Source organism: Chaetura pelagica, unplaced genomic scaffold (genome assembly GCF_000747805.2).
Source record: "Chaetura pelagica isolate M959 unplaced genomic scaffold, ChaPel_1.0 scaffold132, whole genome shotgun sequence".
Classification (NCBI taxonomy): domain Eukaryota; kingdom Metazoa; phylum Chordata; class Aves; order Apodiformes; family Apodidae; genus Chaetura; species Chaetura pelagica.
In genome coordinates, this window is record NW_009952709.1 from 2,053,737 (window position 1) to 2,065,402 (window position 11,666).

General features: G+C 52.2%; 1 protein-coding gene across 1 annotated transcript in view; it reads right to left on the minus strand.

Annotated features, from left to right (window-relative positions):
• DFNB31 (deafness, autosomal recessive 31) overlaps positions 1-11,666 on the minus strand; it is a 41,404-nt gene that overhangs the window by 19,101 nt on the left and 10,637 nt on the right. Inside the window, exons 3-4 of the mRNA XM_009994353.1 lie at positions 10,285-10,416; positions 3,184-3,227 (exon numbers count right to left, since the gene is read on the minus strand). Coding sequence (XP_009992655.1) covers positions 3,184-3,227; positions 10,285-10,416 — 176 coding nt within the window. The remainder of the gene's footprint in view (positions 1-3,183; positions 3,228-10,284; positions 10,417-11,666) is intronic.

The window sequence follows — 11,666 nt, forward strand, 5'->3', positions numbered from 1 at the left end:
GGGGGGGGGTTTGCCCTTAGGAACGTGGCTTCTTCTCCCACTGGGAAGGAGCTGCTCAGTCTAACCCACTGCAGGGTTGGGGACGTGGCAAGTGGAGGGATGGAGGAAGGCAAGGGAGAGGGACCAGGTGCTGGTGGCTGGAGACCAAGCAACCAGGCTTGGTAGAGAACCAGGTTGGGAAGCCTGGAGGAGCCTTTTCAGGATCCCAAGTCAGATCAGTCTGCCCAGTATCTTCCATTAGCTAGAACTGCAGACCCAGCTTGGTTAAAACAGCTCCCAGAGAATATCAAGCTCTGCAGCCCCCATCCCTCCTGCCCAGCTGGGAGGTGAGGAACCATCTGCAGAAGCCCCAAGCCTCAGATCTCTGTGTGCAGCAGGGAGGGTTCAGATGGATTGTCTCACCACACTCTGTAAACTGTGGGGTCTGGGACAGCTGGATTTCATCTCTCCTCTCCTCCTGTTTCCTCCCCAGCTGGTCCTGAGAGCTTTCATTTTGCAGCCAGGGCCTCTGCTGGCAGCAGGATCTTCCCTGCCTGCCTGGCCATGTCCAAGGCACAGCACTCATCTGCCATTTTTCCTTTCATCCCAGGTCCTCTCTTTGCTCCTGGGGCACCCAGTGCCCCTCCTCCTCAGCCTGGGATCACAATTCACCCTGGTCCTGCCAAGCCACCTCTTTGAAACTGCTCTTTCATATCTTTGCTTAACCACAGCCTTCTGTTCTGCTCTGCCAAAACACAGTCTCATTGTCTTTCTGCTGCAGGGCAGGCAGAATGAGACATTCCTGACTCCCTCTTGGAGAAGAGGAGAAAAGAGGAAGGGGGGGAGAATTTCTAAGTCTCAGATAAAAGCACAGAGAGTCAATATGATCCTTTCAGCTCAGTCCATCTCATTCTATCACAGGGACAAGGAGGCCTCAGAGGATTGGGATTAATTCTCCAGACTTACTCCAGAGAGAAGCCACAATGAACCACTGCCAAGTCTACGTGCTGGGCTGTGGCTCTGCTGTCACCCAGGTTTTCCCCAGTGCTACCCAGAACTTTGCTGGCATGAAAGTGGAGGAGATCATCTAGTTCCAACCCCTCTGCATGGGCAGGGACCCCTCCCAGCAGCCCAGGCTGCTCCAAGCCCCATCCAACCTGCCCTTCAACACTGCCAGGGATGGGGCAGCCACAGCTTCCCTGGGCAACCTGGGCCAGGCTCTCACCACCCTCACACCAAAGAATTCCCTCCTCATGCCTCACCTCAATCTCCCCTCTTCCAGTTTTAATCCATCCCCCCTTGTCCTCTCCCTCCCTGCCCTTGTCCCAAGTCCCTCCCCAGCTTTCCTGGAGCCCCTTCAGGCACTGGAAGCTGCTCTAAGGTCTCCCTGGAGCCTTCTCTTCTCCAGGCTGAACACCCCAACTCTCCCAGCCTGGCTCCAGAGCAGAGCTGCCCCAGCCCTGGGATCATCTCCATGCCCTCCTCTGGACTCTCTCCAGGAGCTCCATGTTTATCTTATGCTGGAGGCTCCAGAACTGGACACAGTTCTCTAGGTGGGGTCTCATGAGAGCCAAGTAAAAGAAAGAGTCCTCTTCCTTGACCTGGGAGCCCCAGGATTGCCCTGAATGTGGCCACCACCACAGCAGAGAGGTGACAGGACCTCAGAGCAGCACAAAGCACTTCACTCACTCCTCCCTGCTTCCCAGGGGAGGGAATGCCTGTCACTGTGCAACCAGGCATTGCTTGGGCTGTTCCAGGGGTTTCCCAGGCAGAGTTCCTTAGTGCCAAGGAGGCCCAGCAGCTTTTCCCTCCCTGCCCACTGCAGGGCCACACATGGAGAACTTTGTGCTCCTCTGGCCTTGCAAACACAGATGCAGAGGGAAAGATGGCACAGGAGCTCCCTGAGAAGCCATAGGGAGATGGAAAGGAATGAGAGAACCTGAGGGTTACTGAACATCCAGAAGGTGAGGAAGAAAATCCCAAGATGCCTGAGGCAGCAGTGAGGGAGGGAGCCTGGGAGGGGGTCAAGATCTACCAGCAACACCCAAATTCAGTCAGGACAGTTCAGACCAGAGGTGTCAGAATGGGCTGGGAAAGGTGCTTTGAAGAGCCAGGCAGGACTTTGCCATTGGCCAAGATGGGACCAAAGCCTCTTGACTGACCAGAGAGAAAAAACTGAAACCCAACATCTCACGGACCTCAGGAGCAGCTGTGAGAGTGATCAAGTAAAACTGCAACAAAAACACATCATGGGGAACTGTGATAAGAAAAATATCAAGAATAACTCTAAAATTAATGTCACAGCAATATCCAAGTGATTGCCTGGCCTGGCTGGGAGCGCAGTCCCTGCCTACATCTCTGCCTGCCCAGCAGGGAGACAGAGAGACAAGTTCTAGAGAAGGGAAACAAAAATGATTAGTGGCAGATGAAGATGCCTGTGAAAGGAGAGATTGCAAAGATAAGGCCTGCTCAATTTAGAGATATGATGTGTGGGGAGCTTGGTGGAGCTGCACAAAATCCTGCTGGCAATAATAAGGCAGAGAAAGGCTCCTGTTTACCCTTCCCTCTGGTGGAAGGACAGAGGGTGCTCAGTGAAGTTGGAAGGATGCTCAGAGTGGCACTGAGGGCAGTGAAGGAGCTGGAGCGAGAGCACCACAAAACCATGGGCTTGTTTAGGTTGGAAAAGACCTTCCTGACACAGTTTGGGGCAGCCAAGCTCAGTTGTGCATTCAGCTCCAGCCAGTGACCTCAAGCAGATTTGCCTCATCCTTCTGGGGACAGTTCCTTGCCCCGTGACACTCCGAGGGGCTGGTGGGCAGCAGGGGCAGCACAGGAGGGCTCAGACCCCACCAACACCACTGCCAGGACCCTGAGATTTGTCCTCACACTGCTCAGCCTCTGCTGCTCATGGGAAGCTGCTCAGCTGACAAAGTAAAAGAGATGATGTAGGCAAGAGATGAACCCAAGAAGGCCAGCCAAGAAGGGAGCCAGCTCCTAAAGCTGGGCTGGTGCCAGCTTGAAGAGAAGAGGGGGCAGGAGCTGCTGCATTGTCACAGTGACTGCAAAGCCCTGGAGGTGGCACAGCCCAGGTCCTGCTGCATCAGCTTCTGCTTTGGCTCCAAGAAGGAGGGTCCAAGCAGCAGGTCCTGCAAACAGAGCTGCTCTTGGCTGGCCTCCTGCTCTGCTGGCTTTGCCTGTGGAAGGATGAGACACAGCACCAGGCGTGGGTTGAGCTTGGGGTGCTGGTCCTCTGCACCAGCTGGTTGGAGGGGAGAGACCACAGAGAAGATCCGTGCCAGGGTGGGACACTCACACCTACCCCAGCAGCCTGCAGAGCACAGATCAGTTGCCAAAACCACATGTTAGGGATGTGAAACTTCCCTGGTTTGAAAGACCAGGAGCCAAGCTCAGCTCTGGGAGCCACCAGAGGCAGCTCCTCCTGAGCTGGTCCACAGGCACCAAGAACCAGGCAGGAAGGGAGGGAGCCCAGGGGAAGGCAGAAGGCACAAATGACAGAGCAGATGGCTCTGTCAGCTCTAACCCAACAATCAGGAACTCACTGGTTACCACCAGAACAGGGAGGGAAACCGAGGCACGTGCCTGAACTGCCCAGAGAAACACACATTCAGGTGCAATGACTTTCCTCTCCCAAGTCTTCCTAACTCCCTGGAGTGGATTTTGCTGCTGAAACAAGGAGCACTGTGCTCACTGCAGCACTGAATCAAAGAAAACCCAAATGAGATTAGATAGTTTTATTGCAATTATCAATCTTTAATAGTTTGCTATATCAGGGATTAAACTTTTATGATTCTTCTTTTTGTTCAAGACAGTGAGACAGACTGAAGAACCTTCTTTCAGTTCCTCCTTTCAAGGGTGGATCAAAAGGAACCTGGCAAGCTCTTGCCATATCAGGGAGACAAGAAGGACCCTGGACAAGCTACTTCATCTCTCTGTGTCTGTTCTTCCTTGCTGCCTCAATGTTTATTTAAAGTCCTTCATGGCTCTTTGGTCTCCTGTGCCCTGTTAGTACAGAGCACCCAGTTCACAGTCACCTCTCTGGTGCTGCCAGAATATTAACACTGAGTGAGAACAACCAGCCACAAAATACTTGGATAAGTTTGAACACCTCGTGTTCATGGGGGGAAAAAAAGACCTTGCAAAAATAATTGCTGGTGAAGGGCAGATAAGGGAATTGTTGGGCAGCTCAAATGCCTGCAAATCAGCCTGTCTTGATGAGAGGCTCCTGTTAGAGCTGGGAAGGACTTTTTTGCTAATTAACATAGATACAATTAGTTTTTCCTCAAAGTTAAGGACAGCTGGGAAAGTAACAAAACACTGCAGAGATGCAAAAGAGCCAGTGGTGATGGTTTTAAACTGGAAGAAAGCAGGTTTAGGTGAGACTTTTGGAAGAAATTCTGTAGTAGGAAGGTGGTGAGAGCCTGGCCCAGGGTGCCCAGGGAAGCTGTGGCTGCCCCATCCCTGGCAGTGTTGAAGGGCAGGTTGGATGGGGCTTGGAGCAGCCTGGGCTGCTGGGAGGTGTCCCTGCCCATGCAGGGGGTTGGATCTGGATGATTTTTTATGTCCTTTCCAACCCAAACTATTCTATGATCTATTAAAACAAGCATTGCTGCATGTACAGCTCCAAACCAGCACAGAAGAAAAGAAGCAGTATCATAAGACACATAAAAGTGGTAATAAAACAGAAAAATTATTGTCCTGGATATTTTAGGAGCAGATTTTCAGTTGTGCTCAGCTGATGGTGGGTGAACACAAGGGGACCTGCTGAGTGCTTGACCACTTCTCCCTCTGGAGACAGGGAGAATAACATGGGGAAAGGGGGTGCAGTGAGGAGAAACTTAATGGACTTAAGGGTTCTGAGCACCTAAAGTCTCCTAAAAATCATCAACATTGGCTCTGGGAGAAGCTCAATCACACAGACAGAAAAACAGGTGAGAGATTTTAAACATGAGTTCATGTTAAATGACATCAAATTGAGCAGGGAATAGCAGAGCCAGCAGGATGCCACATGCTTTGGCACTGGCATCAGTCTTATTTAATGCCACTAATATCCTAGGAGAGAGGTTAAATTACACTTGTGGATACCACTGAAGTAGGAGTGTCTCTCTAGCACAAATAATTACCAAAAGCAGACCTAAAGAAATTAAAAATATGGGCAGGGAAAAGGAGGAATTGATTTGGAAGAGAACCAAATCAAGGCTTGCAAAAAAAAATAAGGAGATATTCAGCTTCCTCAGAAGGGAAACAGGATGGAGCAGATGATCCCTGTAACAACGAGGTCAACACAGGAGGGATCAGAGAGAGATTTGGGAGAAAGACAAAGGAACAGCAGGTGCCAAAAGTGCTGTCTGAAAACATGTTCTTTTCCCCAAGCACCTTGCAGTACAAGGAGGAGGAACAAAGCAGATCCAGCCTGGAACTGGAGCACACAAGGAGAGAGGATGGTCTCCTGGGGCAGGCAGAGGTTGCAGCACTGCTGCAGGGCTGTTCCTGGAAGGCTCCCTGAAGAGGAGCAATTTAAGCAACATCTGCATCCATAAAAGTGACATCCTTTGAAGGACCACTCCACGTGGCCTCCAGTGGAAAGTTTACATCTTGTCTGCCACAACCTCAGTGAATTCCTCACTGGACAATTTATTCCCCAGCCTCTGAGGCAGCCAGGCAGCTGGTTTTTTTATCCTCTCAGTATCTTTGTCTACGTGCAGACCTCAAAACACAAGCCAGTTTTCAAGAGGCAGCTTCACGAGTGCCACTGCTGATGCAAAATCATTCACCTCTTCCTATTTTTAGCCCTTGTTTTTTCTCTCCTCCTCCCTCAAACGGGTACACAAGGACTGTGGTAGCTTCTTTTCACCCCAGCCCTTGTGCTGGGAGCTCAATATTGAACTGTTGGTTCAGCACAAGCTACCTGAGATCTGCTATTTCTGATGCAAAGGTCAAGGAGGGAAGAAAAAAACAAGGCTTAAAAAAATCCTCCCAGGATACAAAATACATCAGCAGAGAAAATGGATGAGGAAGAAATCAGGATGGGCAGAGCCACAGACGTCAGCAGAAGCAGCTCAGCTCCTGCTCAGCCTTGGTGTGAACGTCAGGGAGGGAAGCAAACAAGACAGGCTCATGTTCCTCCTTCCCAGGTCTCTGCAATTTTTCAGCCTGAGAACTCACAGCCAGGCAGCACATTTCAAAACGTGCCCAAAGAACAGGATGTCACAAGTTTTGGGAATGAATAAACATCAGGAAGGCTGAGGCCAAGGGCACAGATGGGTCCTTCTGGACTGGCTGCAGCCAACCTGGCCATGGAGCCTGAGGGAGCAGAGTGGTGGCACCTCAAGCAGCAGCAACAAGGCTGGATCTGCCCTGGGACCCACTTCTCAGGACCATGACCCTGTTTCTGTAGCAGGCACCAGCCAGCTGAGCTTTCAGGCCTGAAGAAGCTGTCTTGGTTTTGACTGGCTTGCAACACCACCTTGTCAGTCCTTGCAGCCAAAGTGAAGGGAAATGCAAAATGTGTCATCAAAATGTTCAAAAAATCTGATTTGGTGCCAGAAATCATAGAAACCTAGAATGGTTTGGGTTGGAAGGGACATTAAAAATCATCCAGTCCCACCCCTGCATGGGCAGGGACACCTCCCACCAGCCCAGGCTGCTCCAAGCCCCATCCAACCTGCCCTTCAACACTGCCAGGGATGGGGCAGCCACAGCTTCCCTGGGCAACCTGGGCCAGGCTCTCACCACCCTCACACCAAAGAATTCCCTCCTCATGTCCAATCTCCCCTCTTCCAGTTGAAATCCCTTCCCCCTTGTCCTCTCCCTCCCTGCCCTTGTCCCAAGCCCCTCCCCAGCTTTTCTGGAGCCCCTTCAGGCACTGGAAGCTGCTCTAAGGTCTCCCTGGAGCCTTCTCTTCTCCAGGCTGAACACCCCAACTCTCCCAGCCTGGCTCCAGAGCAGAGCTGCTCCAGTTCTGGGATCATCTTTGTGGCCTTCTCTGGATTCTCTCCAGGATCTCCATGTCCTCATGTTGGAGGCTCCAGAACTGGACACAGTTCTCCAGGTGGGTCCTCACAAGAGCAGAGGGGGCAGATGGAAGAAGCTATTCCCTAAAATGAGAAGTCTGGCAGAATCAACTCAAATGATTCTGGTACCAAATCCAGTGGAAGCAGCAGAGTCCACAGAAGCAGGGACTGCTTGGGAAGTCACCAGGAACTTTCCCATCAACCCAGCAAGGTTAGGTTGAGCCCATGGTGAACAAAATCTTTTTTTCTATTGCAGAGAGCAATGAATTACCTGGAAATCATATTTTCCCAGCTGTTCTTCCTCCCTCATGGTGTCACATCCCTTCCACCACCACCTGGAGCAGAGTAGGGAGCACAGGGATGCAACCTACACCCAACCATGTTTGAGAGCAGAACATAAAAGGCCTTTCCTTATCTCCAGACCTCCAAGAAGTTCTCAATTTATGGCCTGCAATGCTCACAAATCAGGGCAGGGAGTGTCTGTGCACATCTGAAATCACATAAAGCCTGACATTCAGAGAAGCACCAGCCTGCTGGCACTGCAAATCAGTTACTAGAAAACAGGACAACAAGGAGAGAGGCATCAAGAATCAATAAGCAGAGGCTCTGGTGGGCAAACAACTGCCATGGTGTGGGGACCTTGCCTGGCAGGGAGGGCTGGGAGCAGCAGGCAAAGCTCCAGGAGCTTCAGTTGCAGTGTGTGGGGTTATTGAATTGCTTTCCTGGCAGGCAGGAGATGAGGGGTGGAGGGATAATTCCCTGTGTTGTGCTGTTGTCACTTTTCCAGAGTTTGCAGGTGCCATCAGCCACGCTGGGCACACGGGCTGAACCCAAGGGAGCAGCAATTTTCCCTGTGCAGCAAAGAGAGGGATTTGAAGCAACCCAGGTGCACTGAACATGAAGCAAAGAACCTCAGGAAAACAATGTCAACTCCTTTTTCTTTTCCTGCTTTTTAATCTTTCAGGCTTCTGGAGTTCCTGAGGTGCAGGCTGACACTCTGGCCCAGGGTCAGCAGGTGCTGAGGACACAGATTTGCTTCAGATGGTGGGTCCTCTGACCCAGCAAAGCCACTCCTGTCACACCCAGGGCAGCTTGACCAGTCCTTCTTTTTATTTTTGCAGCTCTTTTAGGAAGACAAACTGCCTTGTGCCTTTTATCCTCCCTGTGTTGAAATCCTCACATCCCAGAGTAGTGTCCCTGCTGCCCCTCACCAGGACCTTGCAGTGAACACACTGACACCCCTGGGGACAGCTGGGGCTCTGGTCAGGACCACTGGCACAGTGGCTGCAAGGTGGGCAGCCCAGAGGAGCAACATGTGCTCTGGGAGAGAAGAATGGGCTGCAGGGAGTTTCCAGCAGCAGCTTTCACTCCTTGCTGCCCTGAGATGCCCAAACACCTCCCCAGGAAGCTCCCACAGCTCCTCATCCCTAGTGCTCAAGTGACCCTCTCATATGGCAGAGTAAGCTCCATTTCCCTGCTAGGAACAGAGAGATGAAGACTCCAATTGATCCAAACCTTCAAAACAATCAGCAGAGAGAAACAGGACCCTGCAGCAGACACCTAAGTTCAAAAACATACCCTGCAGATCACAGAATCATCACCATTATAAACAACATCTGAGATCACCAAGTCCAACCATGTCCTGAACTGCCACATTTACATGGTGGGATTTTTTTAAGACCTCCAAGGATGGTGATTCAAAGGTCTCCCTCTTCCTCCAGGGAAGCCTGGTGACCTCAGTGCCCAGCTAGCCTAAGGTTGGGTGCCACAGCAACCTGAGGGACAGGACAGGGTCTGTCCCAGCCCACATCCCAGCCCTCCCCACCCATCTCATGCTACCACAGCCCTGACAGACTGAAGTGACTCTCTGGGGCCACTGGAGCAAAGCTGGAGGCTTAGCCCTACACTCTGCAGGCCTGATCAAGGGAGAAATGCATCACTTCACAGCACAGGGAGGGGATCAGAGCAGATTAGATCTCAATCCTCAACAGTCCTGCACCACTTCAGGGGACTGAGAGAACATTAGGGAGTTTAACATCCATCAGGTCTCAGCTGACAGAAGGAGCAGGGAAAGAACTGTCTGTCAGAGCTCAGGGGGTTGCACTGGAGGAAGCAAAAAAGGCACAATGTGCTTGCAGGGAGTTGGGCCATTTAGAGAGAGAAAACACCCCAGAAAAGGAATCCTGAGTGATGAAGTAAAATGCTAGGGCCTGAGGAGTCTCCATTTCAAACCTGCCCCATCTATGAGCAGCACAGAGACACACCTGAAGCCCAGTGGTTCCTTTTTCAACCTATCTTACTTGTGAACACTCTAGAACATACCAAGTTTTACCCCCAAATGCCCCTTCCAGGAACAGCTGAGGTTCCAGGATGTCCCATCTTGTTCTGAGACCTGGTCCAGCAGGAAGGCTGGAGGAGCTGGGAGGTGATGTGTGTGCATGGTGGGATGGAAGAGATGCAGGATCTTGCTTTACAAGAGGTCTGCAGCAAAACTGTAGCCAACTCTGGACCAGCTCATCCTCAAAAGGGCCCAATCAAACCTCAGAGCATCCCACAGGAACCTGTTTGACTATGGAGAGAGCCTGTTGTAGCTGGAGGTCACATCAATTTAGGCTGCTGAAAGATCTCACCTCGACCCCCGAGGGTGATCCTGCTGTTCCTGCTTGTTAGCACAGGATGTGTGAACCCCAGCAGGGTGCAGGGGAAGCAGCAGACACCTGCTCCCAGCAGCCAGCCTGGCCTCCTCATCCTGCCAGCTGCACACATGCCCTGCAGGCAGCCCAGGGGCATCCTGTGCAAAAGCCCAGCTCCACCAGAATGGGATTGGATGCCAGATGCAGGGAGAAGGCACATGACCAGGAGCTTTAATAGAAAACTCTTCTCTGCCAGCTCAGAGAGGTCAGAGTGACTTTCTTTACCTGCCTGATCTGCTGCTCTTAGATATCTACACCAACTCCTCCCCGCAGGCTGTCTCCAAGGGGAGAAATCAGGTGCAGGGGTGTGCTAAGAGAGAAAGCAAATACAGCCCATTCCAAGAGTTGTAAGGCTGCATTTCTCTTGGGAAAACCACCTTTGTCCCTCCAGGCTTAGTATCCAAAACATCCAAAGAGCCTGCCCTGAAAAGCTGTTCCCAGAAACGCAGCCCACACCTCTGCACTGGGAGTTCTGCTTGCCCAGGGCAGAGAAAGGGAAGAGCAGCAGTTTCCTGCTGAGATGGCCCTGCAGCCACAGCACACGGAGCTCTGCCTCCCATCCCAGCCCACCCTGAAGTCACCCTTACCTTTAAGCCTGTGCTCTCTGCTTCGGAGCCTTTATCCACCCCGGTGATGTAGATGCCCAAGGAATACTCTGCCCCTCCTCGGATCATGAGGCCCAAGGATTTCCCTTCATTCAGGACCAGATTCACCTGCAGAGGAACAGGAACACTCATTCAGGTGGTGTCTGAGAGCTGCACAAGGCAGGGTCAGCTCCACCATTCTGACAGCAGCCTCGTCCCCTCCTGCTGCCACCAGCTCTGCCACAGGTTCCCCAGGGAGCTGGGGACACATCCCCTTCCACTGATGCCTCCAAACAGCTGCAGCTCCAGAGCTCTGACCCAGGGACATCCCCTCCCTGCTCTGGCCCCTAAAACATCCTTTGCTCCACAACCAGCCCTGACCACCTGTGTAGGCACAGGGAGAGGGACAAGCCTGGGGAGCCACAGGAGCAGCTAAACCTGCTCTGTCCCCTCCTGGAGAGCAGACAGGGCTCAGCAATGTGAGGGGCAGCACCTGTGGCCTGGGAGGGTTATGGCCATAAGCCAGAGGAAAAGTTGATCTGAGGCAATCTCAGCTCTCTCCTTTTCCAGGTGCACCTCTGGGATAGATGCTCAGCTAAGAGAAGTCCCCCCAAAAAGCACTGGACACTGGTGGAGCAGTGCCAAGCACTGGCTCTGAGTTACCCCCCTACCCACCCCTGCCCTGAGCAAACACATCATCACAGCCCAGCTCCATTCCCCTGCTCTCCTTCCATGCAGTGCTGCCCGTGAGGGGACACTCCAGGCCCTGCTTTAGCCTGGAGGGGAGGACAGAGAAGAAACAACAAGATAAAACCCTGCAGAAGCACAGGCTGCAGTGGGGGAGACCCCAACACAGCCCCAGCTGCTCCTGGCCCTCTCCCCACACCAGCTTGGCAGGTCACCCCACCTGCCCAAGGCACAGAAGGTACTCAGGACTCCTCCTTGCACAGCCATGTGCCAGACTAGCTCTAATTAATAATGCCACTACCTCGAATTAATAATGCTAGCCCAAATTTTCCATCTCCTGCCCAGAACAGCCAGCACACACTGCAACAGATGTTGACCACTTTCCCCAGATCTCCAGCAGGCAGCAGCTGGGCAGTGTCTGGCTGCAGAGCTGGTTCTGCAGGGCATGGCTCAGCCTTCCACCAGCTCCCCATCTGCCTCCTCCCAGCCTCTCCTACTCAGAGGACCTAAATGATGCATGAAAGCTCAGGTGAGAACTCAGAGTGAAGGAGCAAGCCTGTGTTTAGCTCCCTTGATGACTCTCAATTTAAAGCAGCCTTTGTTCACTCCCTGCACGACATTTTCTAAATGAATAACTCTAGGTTTTCTTTTGCTTTTTGTCCCAAGTTATAAGTAAATTCCAGGGAAAAGCA